This window comes from Herpailurus yagouaroundi, unplaced genomic scaffold (genome assembly GCF_014898765.1).
Source record: "Herpailurus yagouaroundi ecotype Mexico unplaced genomic scaffold, PumYag 194, whole genome shotgun sequence".
Lineage (NCBI taxonomy): Eukaryota > Metazoa > Chordata > Mammalia > Carnivora > Felidae > Herpailurus > Herpailurus yagouaroundi.
The window spans coordinates 1,815,317-1,839,967 of NW_024412425.1; the positions used below are offsets into that span (position 1 = coordinate 1,815,317).

The 24,651-nt window shown below is 49.3% G+C and overlaps 2 protein-coding genes and 1 long non-coding RNA gene across 3 annotated transcripts in view; 1 reads left to right on the forward strand and 2 right to left on the reverse strand.

Annotated features, from left to right (window-relative positions):
- Positions 1-45: 45 nt before the first annotated feature.
- On the forward strand, positions 46-9,010 carry LOC121011513 (uncharacterized). Its single transcript, XR_005781637.1, has 2 exons — positions 46-127; positions 8,772-9,010. It is a non-coding gene; the product is annotated as an uncharacterized LOC121011513 (long non-coding RNA).
- On the reverse strand, positions 76-952 carry CUNH19orf33 (chromosome unknown C19orf33 homolog). Its single transcript, XM_040445984.1, has 4 exons — positions 821-952; positions 590-702; positions 373-447; positions 76-243 (listed from the first exon to the last, which is right to left on the reverse strand). Exons 1-4 carry the CDS (start codon positions 921-923, stop codon positions 133-135), a joined length of 402 nt encoding a protein of 133 aa, XP_040301918.1. The 5' UTR covers positions 924-952; the 3' UTR covers positions 76-132.
- Positions 9,011-9,814: 804 nt separating the features above from the next.
- The window catches only part of SPINT2 (serine peptidase inhibitor, Kunitz type 2), a 28,911-nt gene continuing 14,074 nt past the window's right edge, over positions 9,815-24,651 (reverse strand). Inside the window, exons 2-7 of the mRNA XM_040445985.1 lie at positions 17,253-17,423; positions 14,294-14,353; positions 12,940-12,993; positions 12,234-12,395; positions 11,881-11,919; positions 9,815-10,493 (exon numbers count right to left, since the gene is read on the reverse strand). Of these exons, the coding sequence (XP_040301919.1) occupies positions 10,327-10,493; positions 11,881-11,919; positions 12,234-12,395; positions 12,940-12,993; positions 14,294-14,353; positions 17,253-17,423 (653 nt within the window). The 3' untranslated portion in view covers positions 9,815-10,326. The remainder of the gene's footprint in view (positions 10,494-11,880; positions 11,920-12,233; positions 12,396-12,939; positions 12,994-14,293; positions 14,354-17,252; positions 17,424-24,651) is intronic.

Below are 24,651 nucleotides of genomic sequence, written 5' to 3' on the forward strand. Positions count from 1 at the left end.
AGGCCAGGCCGGGGCAGGGGGGCAGGGGGGCAGGGGGGCGGGCGGGGCGGGGCCGGCACACCACAGCACCTCGAGACCGGAAGGCGGCCGTCCGGCCGAGAAAAGGTTTAATGAGACCCCCGCCCAGGTGGGTCAGTGAGGAGACTCTTTCTTCGCCTTTTCTTTCTTCTTCTGCTTTTTCACCTTGGGTTTCTTGACCTTGCCGGCTGTGCTTTTGTGCTTGTCCGACGCGGCAGCGTGAGGCTGTGGGGCCGAGGGCGGTGGGGATGGGAGAGGGGAGAGACGGTTCCACCGGTGGAACGATCGCCCGGCATGTGGGCCGGGACTCTGCCCTCACCTGGAATGCCGGTGGGAGCGGGGAAAGCCTCTTACCTTTGCTTCCACGTCCGAGTCGCCGGAGCTGCTGCTGCTGCTGGAGTCTGAGGAGCTGCGGTGACCGTGGCCATGCTAGTTGGAGGCAGGACAGTGAGGCCAGGACCCCTTACCCCGCCCCCAGGTTGGAAGCCCCAACGCTCGCGGGACCCTGGGTTCAAAGGCAACACCCCACCTTCACACCGGGAGGCGCGTGCCTGGTCCTGAGGTGACTTACCTTCGGTTTATCTGCCGCCCCGGCCTCTGACGGGCCCTGAACTTTGGGGGTGCTGTGTTTGTGGTCTCCCACCTGGGCTGTCCCCTGTGGCTTCTTGGAGGTGGAGTCCAGGGCTGTGGAGAGAGAAGTCGGGTGGGCTGGTCCAGGCGAAGGAGATGCGCCCTTGGAGGAGGTTTCTGGGTTTCCATCTGGCCCCCTGCCCCTCAAACTCCCCACCTCCCTGGAGCGCACCTGCAGCCAGGTCGAACTCCATGGTGAGAGAAGGTATGTGGGGAGCGCCAGGAGGGCCTTTGTAGTGCCAGGAGGGCAGAGGGAGGGGTGTGGGGAGGAGCATGGGAGCTGCCTGCCCCAGGACTTCTGCGGAGCCCCACCCAGCCTTGTTCAGAGTCCTTAGCCTTGACTCACAGCCCCTCCCCAGGACCACCCAACTTTTTCTCTGTGGGAAATGGGGATTTCCTCAGTTAATTGTTGTATTTCCACCCCACCTGGTGGACTTGGCAAGTGAGGGGGGACCGTGTGGATGGGTTTGGGAGGGCAGTGTATGAGCAGCTAGCTGTAGACCTCTGGGGAGGGGGCTAGAACTGTCATCTGCTTCCCTCAAAAGGGTCAGATGCCTGCTTTTGAAGGAACGAGAGGGAGGGTGCCTCCCCGTGCCCTATGTCCCGTCATAATGCTAACACTCCCTGTGTACTTACCACATGCCAGGCACTGTTCCAAAGGTTTCACACTCATGAAGTCACTTTCAACGACCCCTGGATGGATGGCTCTGTGAGCAGCAGTGTCCAAAGGGGTGAAGAGCATGAACTTGGAATAAGCCTGCTGGATTAGAAGCCCCACTGTACCACTTAGTAGTGGTGTGAGCTCAGGAAAGTTGCTTTGCCTCCCTGTGCCTCGGTTTCCTCATCTGTAAATGGCAGCTACCATATGGGGTTATAGTAAGGATCAAAAAGATTAGTTTCCTACGACTGTGCCTGGCACAGAGTAAGTGCTTGTAAAATAATGTTTTGGTTTGTTCAGTTAAAAGGTGGGTATTGTTATTATCCCTGTTTTACAGATGAGAAAACCGAGGGACCAAACATTGAAGTAAGATGATGAACGGCAATGTAGTGCGAATGGGCTAGAAGTGGGATTCACACCCAGACAGTGTGGCTCACGGCCAAGGCTCTGCCTGGTTCCTGTGGCTCACCTGGTGAACGCTCAGGGGAAGGGACAGCCCCTGAATCCAGTCTGCCCTCCTCGCGCCGGGCCTGGCCAGTCGGTCCGAGGGCGAAGCTGGGAGACCTGAGCCATCTGTTCCCATTGCTGTGAGGCTGTGTCCTTGCGGGTCCCTCCCTGGCCCAGCCCTGCCACCAGGAGCTGGGCTGCCATACCTGCAGGAGCGGGCAGGCAGGGCTGGCATCCAGGTGGCAGTGATGACTGAGGCCCGGGGATGATGATGAACGGGGGGTGATCAGCCTTGTGCACTGCGGCCTCTGCTCCGGAGTGGGTTCCTCAGAGGGGCCTGCTCTCACTGCCGGCTCCACGTTGCCCGTCCCTTTAACCTCTTTCCCCTGCTTGATGGTCAGCATAGTCCTTGCTTACTTCTATCTGGAGTTATCCTTATTCTCAGTTCCTTCACCGTGTATCTGTTGAGTACCTACTATGTGCCTGGCACAGTCCAAGTGCTGGGGATACAGAGGTAACAAAATCAAAAATTCCAGCCTCATGGAATTGAGATTCCAGTGGGGGAAACAAAGTAAAATGTACAGAATGTTAATTTTTTTTTTTTTTTTAACGTTTGAGAGAGAGAACAGAGTGTGAGCAGGGGAGGGACAGAGAGTGGGAGACACAGAATCCAAAGCAGGCTCCAGGCCCCGAGCTGTCAGCACAGAGCCTGACACGAGGCTCGAACTCACAAGCAGTGAGATCATAACCTGAGCCAAAGTCGGACGCCCAACCGACTGAGCCACCCAGGCGCCCCATAAAATGTACAGAATGTTAGAAACAAATGGAAACTAAGATGTCCCATCAGCTGGTAAATGGACATAAAATGTATCTATACTGGGATGTTACTCAGCCATAAAAAGGAACGAACTGACGTATACCGCATCACACGTGAACCTCAAAAACATGCGAGGTGAGAGGTGCCAGACACAAGAGACTACGTATTGTAGGATGTCACTCATGGGAAGTGTTCCGAGAAGGGCTATTGAGACGGCAGGTTAGCCATTGCTGGGAGCTAGCTGCGTGGAGAACGGGGACTGACTTTGTAACTGAGCATGAGAGATCTTATTGGGGTGGGGATGAAAACATGTTCTAAAACTGACTGATGGTGATAATTGCACCACTTGGTAAAATTATTAAAAACCACTGAGGTGCACATTTGAAATGGGTGAGTTTTATGTAACTCACACCTCAATAAAGCTACTTTTTAAAAAGTAGTATGTGCTAAGAAGAAAAATGCTGCCAAAAAGGGGGCTAGGTAATAACTATATGGTCTGTTGGGAAGAGGCTGGATTTCAGATAAGAATTAACAGGGAAAGCTTTGAGTAAAGATCTGGATGAGGAGGTAAGCAAATGCAAGCACATTAAGTGTTGTAGGCAGCAGGAATGGTAAGTGCAAAGGTCCTGAGGCAGGAATGTACCTGTGTGATGAAGAGCTGCAAGGAGTTCAGAATGGCAGTGAGAATGGAGGGGGAAATGTAGGTCGGGAGGGACGGACAGTGGGGGAACTCGTACATCAAAGATCTTTGATCTTTACTCTGAGTGAGAAGAGGTGGTGAATCATGATTGTGGCTTTGCCCACAACTAGATGCAGGATATGAGAAAAAATGTTTCTCCAGGCAAAACGTAAATTCCACGTGGGTTGGAGACCTTGTCTGCTTTGCTCAGCACCCAGAAAGGGTGTGTGCTGTCATTTGGTGAATTAGCGAGGTTACCTGATGCCAGGCACTCTACTAATGTGATGGCAGGTTACAGCAGGCAGAGTGGCTATGAGCATGGGTTGTGGAGGTCAGTCTGCTCACAGGTGAGTCCTCACTGTCTCTCTTCTTGCTCTGTGGACAATTACGTCAACCACTCTGCCTGCTCTGCCCTCTGTACGGTGGAAGACTTCCCTCGGAAAGTGATGGTTTTGCCTGGCACAAGGTAAGTAGATGCTCAATAAACGGTAGTTTGTATTATTCACAAACACAATCTCCTAAGATTACTCATTAAACTGGCAGTAGGATCCCATGTTCTATATGAGGCAGTTGAACCTCAAAAAGATGGTTTTACACCCAACGACACTGAGCTAGTAGGTTGCAGAGCAGTAGTGGGAGGCCTTCCAGACACAAGATGAAGTGGCTGGCTTTTTACTACTTTGCTAAGATTGTGGGGAGGGTGAGTGGCTCTGGGGAAGGGCACGGCCTGATCCTCCAAGTTCCCCTCTGTTCGCTCCTGACTGTATCGTACTAACTGTATTGCAGTTAGGGTGTGGAAAAGAGCGGAAAGCGTTAACGAGATAGCTTCACTTTTCTCTCCCACAGAATCACTCAGGGACCCGGGCTCCTTCCTCTGTCCTGTATCCTTCCAGGGATGCCCTTGGACATACAGGGAAGCTGGCTTCCATCACTGGGTTGTTGGGAAGGGAAAGGGCAAATGGAGGGCACACCAACTCCTTTAAGGACCTCACTCGGAAATAGCACATGTCCTTCTTGCCAGGTCAGACACATGGTCACGTCTAGCTGCAGGGGAGACTATGATGACCTCCCAGCTCCTAGCTGGGTAGCCATGTACCGAGGTAAAACCTGGGGACTTTCCTGGAAGAAAGAGAGGGAAAACAGACGCGGGATCCTGTCACTACTCCCTATTGGTGGCAGTGAATATACACTTACTCCCTTGCTTTAACCCAGAAGATTGACAAATGGACACCAGATTAAAGCCTGGAAGGTGAACACAAATGCCTGATGAGAAACAGGTGAGGGCTAAAGATTGTCCTGCTTCTGAGAAAATAATCCCTCCATTGAGTATTTGTGTACCATGCTAACAGGTGCGGGGACAGTAGCTTATGTCTCCCCAGGCCCTGCCTGCCCCTGATCTCTTAACAGCTCTGCCCTCCTGTGTTTCCACATTATTTCTGCCTAAAATGACTTGGTTCTGAGGGTGCAAGCAACCCCTTCTTTGTAGGAAAAAGGGACTTGTATCCCCAACTGTCCTGCAATATGGTCATTCACTACTAAATCAGCTTACCCTTCCTCTAACATTTCTCCAGCTGACATTCTTTGGAGAGTCACGGAGGCCCTAAAGCTTTTATTTAATCACTGCAATTTATGAAGAGGTTGCTGGATGCCAACTTTAGTGGCCAGGGAAGCCAAGGGGGAGTGGGCTGCTGGGATACAGTCCTCCGTGGGGGTCCTGTGCTCCTCATCTGAGGACTGACCTTGCTCATTGGAAAAGTAACTGCTGTGCAAGGTCTGCTTTCATCTCTTTCCTGAAGTTGACATGAACAGAGTGTCCTGGTGCTATAAACATCATAATCCCTGTTCTGGAATATTTTCTTTGAACTTAACCACATCCCAGGAGATGGAGGACTTTAAGCACACAGTATGTAGAGACTGTTTACTTTCCCACAGAAGTGCTGCACTGGCCCTGTACATTCTGGAAAACTAATGACCAGAACATCTTGATGGGCCACCCTTTGGGATGTGCCAAGGGGCTGACAGCCCGGCCAGGGAAAGCCAGGCTTGGCCACCACTCAGCTGACTGTTGTGTCTGGGATTTGATTTCACTCTATTTGCAAGCCAGTAAGTCAGCCTGTAACTGTTTCCAAAATGCTGGCAGAAGCCTTGAGATTCCTGGGTCAGTGACAAAAGGCTCTATTACCGCAAGCAGCTTAAAGCATCAGCTTGTGTCGGGTTCCTTTGCCCGATGGGGGCAATGAGTTGCATTACAACAGCAGAGCTTGGGGAACCTTCTGCTTCACAGGAAGCAGCAAGCAAGCCTGCTCTTTGTCCTAGAGGGAGCCATTACCTCATCCCGAAAGGCACTCCCTGCAAACCCAACCCTGAGAAGTGGCCCAGGTAACCAGCTGGCAGGGTCACATATTCTTGGCACACCCAGGAAGCCTTGTAGCTGCATGAGACACACCTCTCCTGACAAGCCACCCCTCCTGGCTCCTGGTGAATTTTCACACGAGTATGCCACCCTGATTAATCATCTAACAGAACCCGAGATCGAATCACTGTTTGTCTCACGCAGCATTTAAAGCAATCTCAACAAGACTCCAAGCAGCGGTGAGTCCTGTTGATAGGAGGCCGGCCTGTCGGTGAGTCCTGTTGATAGGAGGCCGGCCTGTCGTCGAGCCTCCAGCTGTGAAGCAGCAGGGCCTACGTCAGGATGGAGTCCAACACTAATCTTATCATCCATTAGGATCCACCCGAGGGACTTCAGACTGACCTCGGTTCTTTGGCGTCATTACCAATTACAAGGCCCAAAAGCAACCCTTGTGCGCAATGGGGAGACATTATGGCTCGTTCTTTCCCACATGTCAACACACGGATTACTGGAGCACAGGGCACTGATTCTGGTTCAGGATTGGCTAAACCTGACTTGAACACCAGCACATGGGCAGTGCCACGGAGTACTGTAGCCTCAATCACTATGTACAGCATAAGCCACGGCTCCCTGGGCATCTGAAGTGTGTGATTTTGTTATCAGCCAGAGTGGAACGAGTCTGTGCAGGTCCGTGTGTTTGTAAACGTTGCAGGGTGGGGATCACATTCAGGAGCTGCTGCTGATGGCACCGGGCACAGCAGAAACGCCCAGGACAGGCCACACTGCCAGGTGCAGGGTTCAGCAGGCCAGGTGACTGGCAGGCTGTGGTGTTGGACCTCCAGGACGGAGCACTGGTTGCAGCTCCTACCATCAGGGTCTAAGGTGTTCTGTCCCTGAGGGTTTCCTGTCCAGTAGGTATAAATTTGCTTCTTAATATTTATTTTTGTGAAAGAGAGACAGAGACAGAGCACGAGCTGGGGAGGAGCAGAGGGAGGAGACACAGAATCAGAAGCAGGCTCCCGGCTCTGAGCTGTCATCACAGAGCCTGACACAGGGACTGAAGTCATGAGCTGAGATCGTGACCTGAGCTGAAGACGGAAGCTTAACTGACTGAGCCCCCCAGGCACCCCATGTCCCAGTAGGGATAGCGTCACCTCTTCTATCACCTACTCACACCTTAGACCTTTTGTTTGTAAAGGTCACATGAGAATGAACTAGTAGCATGTTTACAAAGTTACAGCAACGACATGGACCACTGCAGGAGATTTGGTATGCAGGGCACTCAACGACCAAGTGGTCCCAGTCTTCATGATGCAGGACCAGTCATCCCAGGGAGAATCCAAACAGACTCTTCAAAATTAACTCCAATCTCTGAGGGCCCTTGTGGTCAGCCTGCCCACCCCCCACCCCCCCCCCCCGAGGATGCACCAATCAGGAGGGCTTGACATTAGGGGGGAAAGACGCACCATATGCAGCAGTGAGGAGGAAAGAATCCCAAATTTTCCAAACAGTTTATGTAGCTCCCAGCCCCTTTGACTTGGTCTTTACCCAGGAGATGGCCTAGAAATAATGGTCCCATTCTAGGGACAGCTACAGTCAGTGAACAAATGGCCTTACTAAAGTGTATACACCAGGAGGAGACAGTGACAGGTCTTTGTTGAGTTGATTTTTTAAAAATCCATTCCACCTCTTAGTGATACCAGGAGCCCAAGGATGACAAAGGCTGTGAAATGACCACTGAATGCCTTGGCTACTGGCCCACTGCTGGGCAGCCTTTCCAACAAACATTGTTAGCCAATACTGTTAGCCTGTAGATGGTCCAGAGAGTCGAAAACAGGCACAGTCTAGTTTCAAGGGCCACAGTGGCCCGGCAGGAGTTGACTGACCACACGGGAACAGTGGAATAGTGAGACACCACAGGCAGACCAAGAGGGGTCCAGAGGTCCAATGTAGTCAATCAGCCGGGAGCAAGTGGGGCCGTGGGGGCCTCCCAAACCACGAGACGCATGGGACACATTTCCGCACAAGTGAGTCAGAGTGACAACTTCTGTGTCAGAAACATAAAGAGTACACTGTATGAAAAACCTACAAAAGCTCAACTGGTCTTGATGGTGTTAAAGAGAATTCACTTGATGATCTTCCTACTGCGGAAGAATTACTTTAAAGTGACTCCCAACAGTTTCTTTTAAAATCCAAAAACAACTCTTTTCTTTCACGTGACTCAGTTATGAAGGAGAGACAACTCTTGTTTATGTAGGTGGAAAGGTCCCCTGGTCAGCCAGAGGCATCATTGGACTCAAGGTCCCACACAGGAAGCCATGAGTGGGTTTGAGGGTGGCGCATGGAGTGGCAGGGGGGTGTAGGGGAGAGCTGCTGGCTACTGAGGAGGCAGAGGTGGACACCAGCCCCATGAAGGAGGCGCCCCTGCTGAGCACTTACTTTGGGCAACCTAATACCTGTGATCTCATGTGGCCCTCACACCCACCCACGGCACAGGTGAGGAAGCTGGAGGTTCAGAGGAGTTGAGCGGCCTGCTCGCTGCTGCACACCTGGAACAGTGGGCGGAGAGTCTCTTCCCAGTTTCAAGGTCCTCTTTGCCTGGACCACAGGCTCTCCCAGAGCTGGGTCCCAATTTATCTGGGACATGGCAGGCAGGTTTCAGCTGCTCACCATCATCTCCGAGGCTAGACTGCCAAGCTGCCTAGAATGCTTGGCAGGGAGAGGCCAGAACCAACAAGCAAGGTCTTCCACAAATGAGGAAGGCTTTTGCCCAACTTTCCTCTGAATACATTTCTAAGCCCAACGGGATGCAAGTCTTTACCCTAATGCACAGAATGTGAACTTTTTAGCCTGAGGGGATTTTTAGGAAGGGTGAAGGGAAGGGGACCAAAGCAACTTCCAAAACTGTCACCTCTATCCAGTCCCAGACTGAGGCCCACCTTACCTCCTTGAGTCACCTCCACAGGTAGAAGCCCCAGACCGCCTGCCTGACCCCATGGGTCGCCCTGATGCTGCTCCATGCTCAGGACTATATGTTTGGAAGATGGGGAGGAAGGAAGGGCTTCCAGAGTCTAGAGACAGGAAGGGAACACTCACAGGTAGGCACAACTGGGGCCAAGTCTGGAAGCCAAATTCAGCCAGGCAGTACCCTGTCTTCATTTCATTGCAGGGGCACGTGGGAGACCTGAGGAAGGTTGCAGAGCTACAGGAAAAGATGAAAACCATGGATGCCAAAGTGACTGGAGTCAAAACCACTCCAATCTCAGGAAGGTCTGTCTTCCCCTGGATAGGATGCCTCCTCACTCCCACCCTCCTGTGCCCTCAAGGTGTGGATTACAGTTCATAGTGTCTCATTATTTAAAAAATAAAAAAATAAAAATTGGGGCACTGGGGTGCTCAGTCAGTTAAGCGTCTGCCTCTTGACTTTGGCTCTGGTCATGATCTCACGGTTTGTGGGTTCAAGCCCCACATCGGGCTCTGTTCTGACAGTGCAGAGCCTGCTTGGGATTCTCTTTCTCTCCCTCTCACGTGTTCTCTCTCTCTCAAAACAGATAAATATACTTAAAAAAATAATTATTAAAAACAAATCAATTCAGTAGGGTATGGCTAGAATTTTTTTTTTTTTTTTTTTTTAAGTAGGCTTCACCCCCAGGATGGAGGCCAATGCAGGGCTTGAACTCACAACCCTGAGATCAAGACCTAAGCTGAGATCAGGAGTCAGATGCTCAACCAACTGAGCCACTCAGGCACTCCTTAAAAAGTGAAACAGAGTAAGGAAATATCAGAGATTACCACAGGTGGTAAGGCTAAGTGATCAAATTTTTAAATTTTTAAAAAATGTTTATTTTTGAGAGAGAGTGAGTGTGAGCAGGGGAGGAGCAGAGAGACAGGGAGACACAGAATCCCAAGCAGGCTCCAGGCTCTGAGTTGTCAGCACAGAGCCTGAGGCAGGGCTCAAACCCACAAACCATAAGATCATGACCTGAGCCAAAGTCAGATGCTTAGCTGACTGGGCCACCCAGGTGCCCCTGTTTGGTCAAATTTTATAGGCATTCAGTTGCAATGTAAGATGCATTTCATTCAGAAAGATCTGAAAGATGAGTTTTTTTTTTTAAGGAGTTCATTTCTAGAATGGGACATCTTACATAGTATCCTGTGTTAATTTTGGTAGAGTTTAAATCAGCAGTCCCATAAAGAAAAAAAAACACTTGCTGAAATTTAAGGGAAGGCCCTTTTTATTAAGCTTGTACATTTTATTCTCTTCCTTTCAGAAGCCTAATAAAAAAAAACATTTGTTACTGCTTACTTAAAAAACACACACACACACACACAAATCAAAAAACAAAGAAAACTATTAAAACATTACTTCTGTGATGGGAAAAGACACTACAGGATTCAAGGTAAGCAAAGAAAACTAATACCTGGGGCAAAGAACTAAACTGAAGAGCAGCCGACTCTGGTTTGGGGCCAGACCACTTGCAATGTGAGACAGAACCCACCTCTGAGAGGGTTTTCGAAGCAGGCCCAGCCGGAAGACCAGGAAGCAGCCCTCTTACCTTCTGGAGAAATAAACAGACCCGAAGCCCTAATGATCGCACAAATACAAACCAATCACTCTACTTTAAAAAGCACACACACATTCTGCACTTGTCTCCCCTCCCTTCCCAGGTTCTCTTCATCAACAGGGACACCCGAGGAAGGGCGGCTTCTTGCTGGCAGGGCATTCACAGGACGTAGGTGTTCTTCACCAGCTGCTCCTTGTCGTCCCCAGAGCTCCAGACGGTGCGGAGGGTGCGCTCCTGGTTCCTCCGTGCCACCCGGATCAGGCAGACCACGGAGGCCCCCAGCAGGACAATCAGGACCATCACAAACAGCCCCACCAGGACCACCACTGGGGAGGAGAAAAAGGCCTCAGAACCGGCAGGATGAGAAGGACCACAGCCAGAGCAGGGCAGCACACAGTTCACGAAGGGTAAGGACTGGCAGCCCTTCTGCCAGACCCCCTGTGACTCCCACCTGGGAGGGTGTGGACAATTGGCACTGCCCGCCAGGGGAGTCCTCAAGGAATCTCTAGAGTCTGGAGAAGCAGGTTACTGAAAAAAGGAAGCGTCGTGCTATGTGCACACAGAGTGGGTATTTGTGTTCTCTCTGAACAAGGAAACCTCACTTCAACTCTGTATTTTCCTACCACCTCTCAGGGCAACCCATACAGGAGTCCCAAGCCAAAAACTGTGTACCATGATGTAAAAATCACACACCTCTGGCAAGTGTGTGAACATAAAACCCCAAGGTTTTGTGTTCACACGGCACACTGACCAGCTGGAGAAAGATGTGGCCCTGCAGGTGGCTGGGGTGGTTGGTTGCCTATGGAATGAAGTAAGGGTGGAGGCAAGGGCGTATTCGGAGCGGGGCCGGGAGGGGACCCTCGTGCTAATTGCCCAGGTAAATTTAACAGTGGTTGCTCCACTGCAGTCTCACTGGTCATCGAAGATGCTTTTTTTCAGGTGGGGCCCCACCTAAAGGATGTGGCCTTCTGTGACAGCTCCCTGGCTCCCTCTCCCCTTCTGGCTACAGAACTGACAGGGGCAATTCTTTCTCTACCCCCAACCTTCCAAACCCGGGCTGTTTTCTGCATCCCAGCGCCTGGCAAACCAGATTCTAGCTTCGCTCCTCCTCTAAAACAGCAGACATGCAGGCCAGGTCAGGGCTCCTTAACAGGGAAGTAGGTGGAAAGAGGTCAAACCAGTGTAGCAGGTCCTTTGTGCAAACACTACCATCCGTGACTCAAGCTCACAATCAGAAACAAAAGTGAGAGGAGGCCAGGTGTCTTGTCAGACCAGACTGCTTGGGGACAACAGCATTGGCCCTACCTCGCTCTGCCCACACACAGCAAGGGCTCTGCGGCTTCCTGTCACCAGGGACCAGCTCAGTACACCCCACAGCGGCAAAGTTCCCTCCAAACCTGGAGCCAGTCTCAGGCCCATGTGCAGCAGACCTCACAAGTCTTACTTACAATAATAGTAGGACTTGTCCTCCAGTCACCCTGGGGCTGCTTGGGCGGAGACCGCCTCCCTTCAGCCCCCACTCATTACACTGCATAGTGGGACAAACATCCACCATATGTTCCAAGCTGCCTGACCATTCTCGTGCAGAAACATGACTCTCAACCAAAAAAGGTGTTTACAGTGAAGGATTACGTGTGAGGACAACAAGAGCCTGCAAAATACAGCTGAGCTTGGTCAGGGAAAGCAGGTGGAGGAGGGCCAAAGGCTTCTTACCTTTAGTGCCATGGGGTAGGACAGGATACAACTGCTTGCCTAGAAGAGAGTACACAACCCTCAGGACAGCTCACAGCCCTCCCCACCAGAGCTGCCAGCAACTAGGTGTGCCCAGGAGGCTCTTTCTGAGGGGTTTCTTCCAGCTCTTTTGAGGGCCTTGCCACCCTGGTGGGGGCTTAGGACATGTCTGTGCAACAGCCGGGCCCAAAGCCCACCTGTTCCCCACAAGTGCGCCAGAGAATGGCAGAGTCCAACGGACAGCATTTCCAAGGCCTTCCTTTTAGGGATGGGGAAATGGACCAGTGGCCTCATCCACCCACCGTTTCTTGGCTTTAGGACTCAGCCAGGCTCACCAAAGCAGTGGTGCATGCACTCCTCCTTGGAGAGATAGCTGTTTTTATTGCCCCGGCACCCTCCGTAGATGAAGTTGTCACAAGAGTTCTTCTCCACATCAAAGTACCAGCGTGGGAAGGACGCACGGCAAGGCCCAGTGACTGCTTTGGCAGTGCAGTATTCTGAGAGTGACACAACCCAAGGAGTACAGATTAGCAGGGCCCAGGCGTGAAACAAAGCTGGAATGCTCCAGAGCAGTCACACTGCTGCCAACAGAGAAACAACTCTCTGCTAAAGGAACTTATAAATTACAGACGTGGCCAGTCTGGCCCAACTGACACTCCTCCATGTTTTCAAGTATCTTTCTCTTTACAGCCGGACTCTGTTGCTATAGAGATCACTCTAAGTCGGGCACTGTTCTTGGTCTCAAAGAGATCTGTCGTAAGGGACTCAGAGGCAGAGCTACAGTGATCTGCCCACAGCCATGCGGGTGGTGAGAGGCAGAACCTCACGCCGTATCGCCTCTCTAAAGTCAAGCTCCCGCCTACATGCTGTGGCACATCCACTTCCTGCAGGCCTGGGGCATCCTTGTGGGTTCTACCACCTGGGAAAGGTCAGGGAGCTCTGCTCTACAACTTCTGTAGTGGAAATACTCAAGTGTGTCTCAATTCCCAACGAAGTAAGAAAACATGTTTTTTTCCCATAAATATTTTTTAAAAGTTATACCTTCGTAGTTGAAAATGTCACTGGCGAGGTCATCAGAATCCTGCCTTCTGGGAACTAAAACACAAACATCCAGATCAGGGAGGCTGGGCTGGACACAGGACACATAGCCTGGCTGGGACTGAGTCTACAGGGCCCACTGAGGGAGCACGACACGCTGGCACCCACCAGGAATGGAGCCCCCTCCACGGTCAGGTCTGTCACCTCCCACTCCTAACGGGCTCTACAACACAAACCGGAATGAATGCTGGATGGAGAGGCCTGCCTTATGCCTCAGGGGTTACTATGCAAACTAATCCCAGCCACAATTTGTGGGGCGATGAGGAAGATGGTCTTGTTCATTCATTCTCTGACATAGGGAGGCCCCTCCTTCTCCTGGGATATTTTCTTCTGAAATAGGATGGGTGGAAACCAGAGTTATCAAGCCAGTGCCTGAGATTCTGGATGACCTTGGAGGCCTTCCTGTGAATAAACAGTGAACCCAGACAAAGCAATGGCTGGGACAGTCACAGGATTCCTGGCTTAGCAAAACTGGAGAGTGACTCTAACAAGCCAGCCAACCACTGAACTAATAAATGCTCACTCACACGTGAGCACCGATGTCAGAACCAGAGGGCCAAAGCCAAGGCTGCAATCAGTGCATGGCTACTGGCCCCGGGAGCTGTCCTCAAATGGGGCGGGCGGGGGGCGCAGATTTCCTCCCTCCACAGCAAGTCTTGCCCAGCGGAGCCCACTGCCTGGGAACTGGCCTTCAAGAAAGCTGGGTTGGACTTGCCAGTGCATCTGGACCACTCACCCCAGGCTCCCGATACATGCAGAGTCCTTTAAGCATAAAGGAGGAATGGGGCAGCTGCTGTCAGCGCTACAAAGCAAGCTAACACAAAGCTCAGGTTCAAGGACTGCAGTGGGAATGGAGGCGGGGATGGCAGAAGACAGAGGACGCAGCACAGGAGGGAGACAGCAAGGAGGACAGGGAACAAAGGAGACAGACCAGGGACGGAGAGGTGGGGTGGGGCAGTGAAGGCAGCACAGCAGGCAGAGGCCAGCTCAGAGAGAAGGAAGGGGCCTGAGCTGTAGGCAACAGCAACATCCACAGTCCCTTGCCCTGTAGGAAGAAGCAGAGGCCAACCCAGAAGCAATGTAGAACCCCGCGGCCCTTTTGCCCGTTGGGCAATGTGAACTCCCAGCGTAAGGATGCCAGAAAGGAGCCAAAAGCTGGCAGCCCAGGCAGAAGCCCTGTTTGCCAATTCTGGATAAACAGACCAGGAGGCGGAAGCCCTTGTACTGCTCCCAAATTACAAATGTCCTCATGGTCCAGATAGCCCTCATCATAACCTCGGTTGTTTTAAGAACCTACCACTTGGGACAGAGGAATCTGCTCCATTCCTGCTGGTGGCCAGATCATCGATGGTGTTCTCTACAAGGGAACAAACAACACGGTGAGAAAGTGCACCTCAAGACTGCCTGGTGAAACAAAACAAATAGAGTCCCTGAGCAGCCATGGTCCCATGTACCTCTCACAGTGACTCCCGTTTCTCCTTTATGTGGGCCCTTTGATGTACATGCTAGACCACAAGCCTGCTAGAACTTTGGAAATAAGGAACCAAGACTGCCCTTGTGGGTGAAACTTTAAGATCCACTCCCTGGGAATCAGAGCAAAGATGTATGAAGTGACTTCTAAAAAGACAGAATGGCCTCCGAGACCAAATCATCTGTTTAACTGCATTAACTCACCTAATGAATTAAAAAAGTGAGTACATAGGGGCGCCAGAGTGGCTCAGTTGGTTGGGTATCCGACTTCGGCTCAGGTCATGATCTCGCGGTCTGTGGGTTCGAGCCCCGTGTCAGGCTCTGACAGGTACCTGTCAGCAGGTACATTTGCTGACAGCTCAGAGCCTACAGCCTGCTTTGTCTCCTGTTCTCTCTGCCCCCTCGCCCCCCCCTTTCAAAAATGAATAAATATTAAAAAAAAAAAAGTTTAAAAAAAAGTGAGACAGTGTGAAATGTATTTAATGCCACTGTACACTTAAAAAATGGTTATAACGGGGGGTCCCTGGGTGGCTCAGTTGGTTAAGCATCCAACATTGGCTCAGGTCATGATCTCACAGTTTGTGAGTTCGAGCCCCGCATCAGGCTCTGTGCTAACAGCTCAGAGCCTGGAGCCTACTTCGGATTCTGTGTCTCCCTCTCTCTGTGCCCCTCCCCGCCTTGTATGCTCACTCTCTCCCTCTCTCTCTCAAAAATAAACAAACTTAAAAAAATTTTTTTAAAAAATGGTCGTAACGGTAAATGTTATGGTACGTATGTTTTATCTCACACATACACACCAAGTTATGGGGGGAGGGGTGGAGAGGCTAGCCCGCTAAGGAAGTACAAGGAAGTGTGGGCAGGGTCCGGGAGGGACAGAACCTGGCTCCTCTGCCTCCCCGCTGGTCCCTGCAGACCTTGTGCGGAGGCGCGGGGCCGGCCTAACCTGATGCCATTGAACATTCACATCACAAACCAGCTCCCCTTGTTCTGCCTCTGTCCACATCAAGCAACCTCCTGGGAATCTGCCTGAGAGGCTCGCCTACGTGGACTACAGGTGCAGCAGGCACAGAGACCCAAGTGTCTGGTCCCCGGGGTAGTTCTGGTTCTCATTATAAATTAATAAACTGACCTTCTCATTCGGCTTCCCATAGAGGTTACCCGCCTGGGAGAGAATATGCTGGCAAAAGACCCTGTGACTAGCTGCCCTGGCTGCTCCAGCTCTCCTCACGAGACTCACGAAAGACTCACGAGAGAGTGCTTCAACAGCACATGCGGTGGAGCCACACTTCAGGTGCCAACAAATGAGCTTTCTGGGCCCTCAGACTCCGGCCCACCTCTAGGGAGACAGCTGTCTGCCTTCTCCAGCAAACACAACCACCCGTGACCCCTCATGGCAACATCCTGAGTGCCCACTGTTCACTGCCTGTGTTCTTAAAACTTCCAACTGTTTTCCTGAAAAAGTAAAGAGAAACTAGAACAGGCAGGCACATTTGCGACAGTCAACTCTTGACAGAAAAGGCAGCAAAAATATTTCCCTTTAATTCCTGCTCCCATGCCGGTCACAGCTGACCACAAAAAAATATAATAAATGGTATTCTCCTCAGTCACCATCTGGTAAGGTTGCCAGTTGCTCCCAAAAGGTGAGGGACTAGCCTGTATGATCCAAAAGCAATACCCAGCCCTCAGCCATCCAAATACTTGCTGAGTGTCTGCTGGGCAGCGGCACACAAAGATCAGTAAACGGTTCCTGGAGGCACTCGGTCGCTGTGGACTTGTGTGCTCAAGCACGATGTTTTGAACCTCAGGCCACAGCCAAGGCCACTGTTGTTTCCCCCTCTTTATACACAACTTTAATAAGCGTATCTGACTTCTGAATGGCTCTCAAAGCCAAGAGAGATTACAGCCAGTGAGTGAGGAGACATGAAACCCAACAAGGATGCAGGACCTGCCTCTGGCCCAAGGCGCACAGGCTGGCAGCACGTGGGAGTACTGAGGGCACCGGTGCGTCCTCACAGAATCCTGATCCAGGGCCTGAGCAGTGATGCCGTGCCATCAAGAAAGGATGAGAAAAGTCACGTAACAACGTTAGGGAGATCGCCGATGACGTTTTATCGGCTCGCCAAATCCTCAGGTCTCTAGAGCACTTGGAAGGGATCAAACCCCAGAGGACCAATGTCTCACTGCCACAGCCCTCAAGGAGGCCCTCACGGCTCAGTTTGGAGCCAGTGCCCTCTGCTGTGGGGCTTTAGGTTCTTATTTAAACTATGAGGCTCTCAAAGTCAACATTCTCTTGACTCCACTGAGTCCCTCCCAGGTAAGGGCTGGGAGAAGGACAGATTCCAGAAGTCTGTTCCGCTTTTAATCTGACTCACAACTTGGCTGGCTGGGTAAGCTCCTCAAGGCATTTGCCCCAGAGGTAAAAATAACCCAAATGCCCAGGGAGCAAGGAGGGCAACCTGTCTGAGCGGCCCTGGGGGACTCCCCTATGCCGGGCCTGGCGGGGGACTTATACTCGGCAGTGGGAGAAGGGAAGTCGGGGAGAAGAGGTGGTCATGTCCCCCTCCCCCAGCTTGAGCCTGTGGCCTACTCTCCTTCTGGGAAGAGGAGGGAGAGTACTGCTGTGAAACCACTATGTGGGCGACCTTCAAACTGGGCCTTCCTTCTGCTTTTTAAAAACATCCCCCAGGTTTAGCTGTGAAGAGCTAGCAAAATGCAAAAGGCATCCACAACCCAAGTTAATAAATGGTCTCTAAGTTACGCCCTTTCCCCAAGGACCACTGCCTTACCTGTGACACCAGCACATTTCTTAAGACACTCCTCCTTGGTCAAGTAATTATTGTTATTCCCTTCACAGCCGCCATACACAAACTGCTGGCAGGATCCATCGGTGACATTGTACCACCACCTAGGGAAGGAGGCCCGGCATCTTCCCACTATCTTTGAAACTCGACAGAATTCTAAAACACAAAGCAGAGAGACCAGTTGGATTCACAGGGCAATCCTGCCAACGGAGAACATGTACAGACCTGTAAGAGGAGGCCCGCTGTTTCCCAGAGCCCAGGATCCAGCACAGATTCTCCGTGAGTCGTGAGTGGTTTCTAAAGTGTTGCCATTAGGCTTAGTGATTCCTTCCTTGCACAGGAAAGAAACACATCACCTAACAACAAAGACACCAACCCAACCAACTTAACTATACTTCAGTTGCATGTTGATTTTGTCCCTGCCTCAACTTATTAAAGACACACGAGGGGCGCCTGGGTGGCTCAATCGGTTGGGCGTCCGACCTCGGCTCAGGTCGTGATCTCACGGCTCTGTGAGTTCAAGCCCCGCATCGGGCTCTGTGCTGACAGCTCAGAGCCTGGAGCCTGCTGCAGATTCTGTGTCTCCTTCTCTCTCTGCCCCTGCCCCGCTTGCTCTTTCTCTCTGTCTCAAAATAAACAAACACTAAAAAAAAAATTAAAAAAAAAAAAATAAAGACACATGACATCCAATGTAGAAATATGGCTTTCAGGGACACCTGGGTGGCTCAGTCGGTTGGGCGTCTGACTTTCGCTCAGGTCATGATCTTGCGATTCGTGAGTTCAAGTCCCACATCAGGCTCTGTGCTAACAGCTCAGAACCTGGAGCCTGCTAAGGATTCAGTGTCTCCCTCTCTCTCTTCCCCTCCCCTGCTTGCTCTCTTCTCTCTCAAAAATAAACATTAAAAAAAAAAAAGAAAAAAGAAATATAGCTTTCAAAAGCAAAAGAACATATCACACTTCAGGATCCTTCCGGGTATGTGCCCATCACACCAGGCATCAAGGGGGAACTTAACACTGAAAGACCAGAGCCGGCAAGGTGAGGTCAGGAAGGACCTGGACCTCTTAACCTTCCTTATCCACTGTTTGCCCAAGTCAGCCACTTCACACTGAAATTTCCACACAAGCCTCAGAAGGAAGCTGCTAACCCTTGTCCCAACTCCAAAGGCAGCTGAGGGCACTCCTCCGTTCCAACACTTATAATGGCTCCCATCTGAGCATTCCAAGAGGGGCATGGGTTTCAAGGTGCCCCCAAATCTGACCCCACTCTAGTACAAAGGAAACAAACAAAAATGTCACAGAATTCCAGCCAGCTACATATACCTCCGAAAGACCTAGATATCTGCTTTCTCTTAAAAAGACAGAGGGGCGCCTGAGTGGCTCAGTCGGTTGAGCATCCAACTTCGGCTCAGGTCATGATCTCACAGCTCATGAGTTCGAGCCCCGTGTCAGGCTCTGTGCTGACAGCTCAGAGCCTGGAGTCCACATCGGATTCTGTGTCTCCCTCTCTCTCTGCCCCTAACCCACTCGCATTCTGTCTCTGTCTCCCTCAAAAATAAAAACAAACATTAAAAAAAAAAGAGAGAGAGAGATAAGCAAGTGCTGGAGGTATCTCCTGCACCAAAATGAGCCTTTCTCCTGGAGGAATCAGGAGGATGGAAAGCAAGTTGAAAAGGGAGTGAGCTGACAATGTGATCCAATGTCTGACCAGTACCACCTATCATCTTTCTGGGATCATGAGTCCAAACCACCTCTCCTACTCCTTGGCCTCCACCCGTCTGTCTTCTGGCAGAAGGGCATTCCAATCTGCAGGGTGTTCAATTAACATCTCAAATAAGTTGTAAGCTGTCATTTACTCTCCTCTAATTGTTTTCATGTTTGTTAGGTTTACTTCACTAACTAGGGGATAGCTTTCAAAAGCAGAGGGCAAGATCTTGTTTTTCCCCAAAATAGGTCTTCCGTCTAATGGGCATGAAACCAAATGTTCGACAAAACATCAATCTATGGATAAAAAAGGGTGTAGTACTGGGCAAAACAAACACCTCAAGGAACTCCCACACACACCAATAAATCACAGGTAACTAGTACAGCAGAAAAAGCATATTCTGAAGAAATTTTCTGTTAATTTGAAAGCAACCATCCATTAAAACACCAATTAAAAAGTACCTTATCTGGACACTTCATACGAGTAGAATCTTATAAATGTACAGAAAAGGCAAATCAAGAGAAACAGGAAGTAGATTAGTGTCTGCCTGGTGCTGGGGGATTGGGGGATGGTGATGACTGCAAATGGGCACAAGGATCTTTTGGGGATGATGGAAATATTCTAAAATTAATTTGTGGAGATGATTGTACACTCTGTAAATATACTAAAAATCACTGGATTGTATGCTTAAAATAACTGATTTTATGCATGTAAATACTTTAATAAGGCAGTTAAAAAAATTAGGGGCACCTCCTGTCCATAACACATCAACCAGAATCAGCGGATTGTGCACCTGGAGCAGATACTTTTGATAACATGCCAAAGATCACAAAACATACACAATCAGGGCACCTGCGTGGCTCAGTTGGTTGGGCATCTAGCTCTTGATTTCAGCTCAGGTCATGATCTCACAGTTCATGAGTTTGAGCCCCGTGTCAGGGTCTGCACAGATGGCATGGAGCCTGCTTGGGATTCTCTCTCTCCCTCTCTCTCTCTGCCAGCTTGCTCTCTGTCTCTCAAAAACAAAACAAACAAACAACCATACACAATCAACAAAGGCCCAAGGAAAATATGACAGGGAAAGGGTTCTCTGGTGTATGATCCACTCAACCCCCATGGCTGTCAAATGTCCGAGGCGGCACTGCTATGAACAAGACAAGATGGACAAGAGCCACAGGATCCACTTATGAACCACAACTGAAAACAACATCAAGGCAGGGAGGACCCAACTGCTACAGAAGAAGCAACAGCCTATCCAGTACCCTGCCAAGCTGAGCACCCTGGAGATCACTGACTGCTTTGTGTCCTTGCTTCTTGAGCAGTTTCAGGGACAGTCTTTTTGACAAAAAACCCAAGGGAGGAATTGCACACTTTGTTTTTAATATTATTTATTTTTATTTTTGAGAGAAAGAGTGCAAGCCACAGTGAGGGGCAGAGGGAGAGGAAGGGGGGGAGAGGGAGGGAGGGAGAGGGAGAGGGGGAGAGAGAGGGAGAGAGGGAGAGAGGGAGAGAGGGAGAGGGAGAGGGAGAGGGAGAGGGAGAGGGAGGGAAGGAGGGAGGGAGGGAGGGGGAGAGAGAGAGAGAGAGAGAGAGAGAGAGAGAGAATATCTCAAGCAGGCTCCACGTTCAGCACACAGCCCAACTCGGAGCTCAATCCCACAACCTTGGGATCATGCCCTGAGCTGAAATCAAGAGTCAGACGTTCAACTGAGCCACCCTGGTGCCCCAGGAACTGCATACTTCAAATGGGTGAACTGTATAGTAGGTAAATTATATCTCAGTTAAAACAAAAACATGACACAATGTCGAACAAAGCTCAAGGCAGCCAGGTGGGAACCACCAGACACCATAACAGAGAATGCAACGGGGAGACCACTGTATCAAGGGTGGGAATTCGGTAGCTTTTCCTAAGCAAGGGAGCCGGATACACACTCTGTGCAGGTAGAGAAGGCTGAGTGTATAAAGAAGAAAGAAAAGCCTATTTAGGGATGGATAGTAGTTACCTTGGTGAAGTCCACACTGCCCAGAATCTGACCCTTATTTTTGTAAACTCACACACTTACTCTTAGCGCCCCAGCTGATGAGATGCAGGGACGGTGATCCTTGCTAGCAAAGCACACAAGAGGATGCTGACGAACTGTCAAGCAGGTTGGATGTATGTATGAACCAGCATACCATCTCGGAAAGCAAGCTGAAATGGAGCAGGTCACTTGGAGTCAGAGTAAGGAAAAGTCTACAGCAGAATTCCTATGAACATCCTTCTCCATCAGGATCTACCAGGCAGGCCAGAACCACAGAGTAGACAACTCAGGACACACCTCGGTCAAGAAAACAAAGTCAAGATGTGCCTCTGTGACACTTCCTTTCCTGACTGCTGCTACTGACTGCTGCTTCTTTCTGACTGGAACATTCTTTCTGTAGATGTGATGGTCCCTTCCTAACAAATCTTGCAAGGCTGAGAGACCATTATGTCCCAGACAGCTGCTCACATCTGCTCTTAATGACCACATATTGACTTCATAGTTTAAGTTTCAGAAAACAGCCTTATTTTTAGGTTCCCTGGGTGGGGTAAGAGGGGATTGGGGGAGGGGGAGCCTTCACTTTTTCCTTTGCACAGGGGAATTCAGAAATGTATCTTTATTAAGAGAAAACTTGGAACTAAAAATACAGTAAGCCTGTAAAGACAAAGTGTGGACAATTACTGAAGCTGAACGATAGTCCACGTGGGCTCACAGAACTGCTTGCACCCAGGGGCGCCTGAGTGGCTCAGTCTGTTAAGCATCTGACTTCATCTCAGGTCATGATCTCTGGTTGGTGAGTTCAAGCCCCACGTTGGGCTCTGTGCTGACAGCTCCAGAGCCTGGAGCCTCCTTCAGATTCTCTGTCTCCCTCTCTCTCTGCCCCTTCCCCGCTCACACGCTGTTTCTCTCTCTCTCAAAAATAAACATTAAAAAAACTATAAATAAATAAAAAGAACTGTTTTCACTATTGTTGTATACATTTGAAAATTTCTTAATAAAAACAGCTTCTGTTTTTTTACACAAATTTCATTAGAGTAGAAGAGCTCAAAGTAGCAGATTAGTTGGCTGAAGCTAGGTTCAATAAAGATGAAATCTAACCACACCCTACTGTGTCAAGACAGATCCTTTCTTTGAGTATGGAAGTACCCTGTCAAATGGAGAAAATTCTCATTTTGTCACATGCTTCTACTAACTCATCTGCTTTTAAGCCTCTATGATATACATTTTTATTCACTAGGCTTAAGAAGTGAACTCATGAAAAAGAATTTTGGGGGGTACCTGGGTGGCTGTTGGTTAGGTGCCAACTCTTGATTTTGGCTCAGGTTTGTGGAATTGGGCCTGGGTCGGGCTCCACACTGACAGCACGGGGCCTGCTTGGGATTTTCTCTCTATGCCTCTGCCCCCCACCTCCTGCTCATGTGCATGCTCTCTCTCAAAATAAATAAATAAATAAATAAATAAATAAATAAATAAATAAATAATTTTGTTTTTGTTTGCTTGTTTTAAAGGAGGCAATGTTCTTTTAGGAAGCACAGGTCATACATTCTCCACTCCCTTTCATTGTTCTCCAAAAGGCTTGTACAAAAAGCCAGAAATACTTTAGTATGTAACGTGGCTTCCATGACTTATCATCTTCCTTTAAAAAAAAAAAAATTAGGGGCGCCTGGGTGGCGCAGTCGGTTAAGCGTCCGACTTCAGCCAGGTCACGATCTCACGGTCCATGAGTTCGAGCCCCGCGTCGGGCTCTGGGCTGATGGCTCAGAGCCTGGAGCCTGTTTCCGATTCTGTGTCTCCCTCTCTCTCTGCCCCTCCCCCGTTCATGCTCTGTCTCTCTCTGTCCAAAAAATAAATAAACGTTGAAAAAAAAAATTAAAAAAAAAATTACTCTTAATTAAAGTACTGTACCTTGGTAGATCCAGGTTAAAATCAAAATGAACCAAAATGGGGGTGCCTGGCTGGCTAAGTTGATGGAACATGCAATTCTTGGGGTTATGATTTCAAGCCCCAAGTTTGTTGTAGAGATTACGTAACAGCTCAAGCAAGTCATGATCTCGTGGTTCATGGGATAGAGCCCCACATCAGGTTGTGCTGCCAGCACAGAGCCTGCTTGGGACTCTCTCTCCCCTTCTCTCTGCCCCTCCCCAGCTCGCACTATCAAAAAGTAACAAACAAGTCTTAAAAAAAAAAAAAAAGGAAAAAAGAATGTAGAGCTTTACTTATTTTTTGAAACCCCACCTATTGCCTTCACTAAGCATTATGCCAGGCACATTATGTACACTATTTTTAATAGTGGTCCAATCAGAGCCTGAGTATTAACATAACCACCCCTCAGATGGACAGAAAGAAAAAGCCACTATAGTAACAGGCAGTGGGGAAAACATGAAACTGAAGTTGCCTAAAAGCCAAAACATTCCTCAGGGCCTTCATCACAATCTGAGGGCTCAAAAGGCCAGGCCCTTTGCTGGGCCTGTTTACAGTCACACTTAATGACAAGGTCACAGACAGCACCACTGGTCAAGGCTGAGGGGCACTTGGTAGGACAAACTTTCAGGAAGTTATTCCCTAATAAATATTACTATTTAATAAAAATTAGTAATAAATATTAGTAATAAAAATTACTATTAAGAGATGACAAAACAATATATTGGTCTTAGAATAGCACTGGAAAACAATCATGAAAAATGCCTCAGGTCCTATTTGTACGCTCACAAATTCTAGTGCAAAATGAAATACATCCTGTAAGTTTTCAAAATGCAGAGTAAGAAAAATGGAAAAAAGCTGCAGAGCACCAAATCTGTATCTACTCGCTTCAGAATATGTAAAAATGGAATTCCTGTCTTTAGGAACTAGTTAACATTCTCTTGGAAAAGCATCAGAAATGGTTAAAAATCACATATTATCTGAAATATGAACCTAAATTACCAAACCCTGACAGGCATTTTGAACATTGCCTATTATAAAATTGCCAAACAGCCTGGTCTTTGCCATGAAAAACAGGTTCCTCTAGTTCTAAAGTCACTAGAGCTTTAACCAAGACAACAAGCCAAAGGCTCAGACACCTTCACTCCATGTGCAATGGGCTGGAATAACCTGCTGTCACCTGCTAACAAGGACATCATAGGAATTTTAGGCTCCCAGGCACTACCAATTTCATTTAACTCTACAGGCTTAAGACAGTATCTAATTCTCCAAAAATGTATAGTTGTAGCTGTGCCTACTCTAAAAAAATTAATAAACCATTTCAAATATTCTGAAAACTGGAGAACATACCATAACACAAGTGTATCTACTTCTCAGCGTTAACAAATTCTAACCTTTGTATTCCCCTTACTTCAATCCCACCTTCTCTCTCTCCCCTGAATAAACAACTGCCTTGAACTTGGTGTTTTCTTTTATTCATGTGTTTATACACAGATTAAGTTTACTTCTAAAACAAGCAAAAAGAACTTTCCTAGGAGTCTAGCCTTGGACACACTTTTTACTCCCATGGGTGCTACAGGCTAAAGAACCCTGACTTCTTTATTTTTTAAAATTTATTTTTTAAGTCTACATCCTAGTTAGTTAGCATATAGTGCAATAATGATTTCAGGAGTAGATTCCAGTGATTCATCCCCTATGTATGACACCCAGTGCTCATCCCAACAAGTGTCCTAATGCCCCT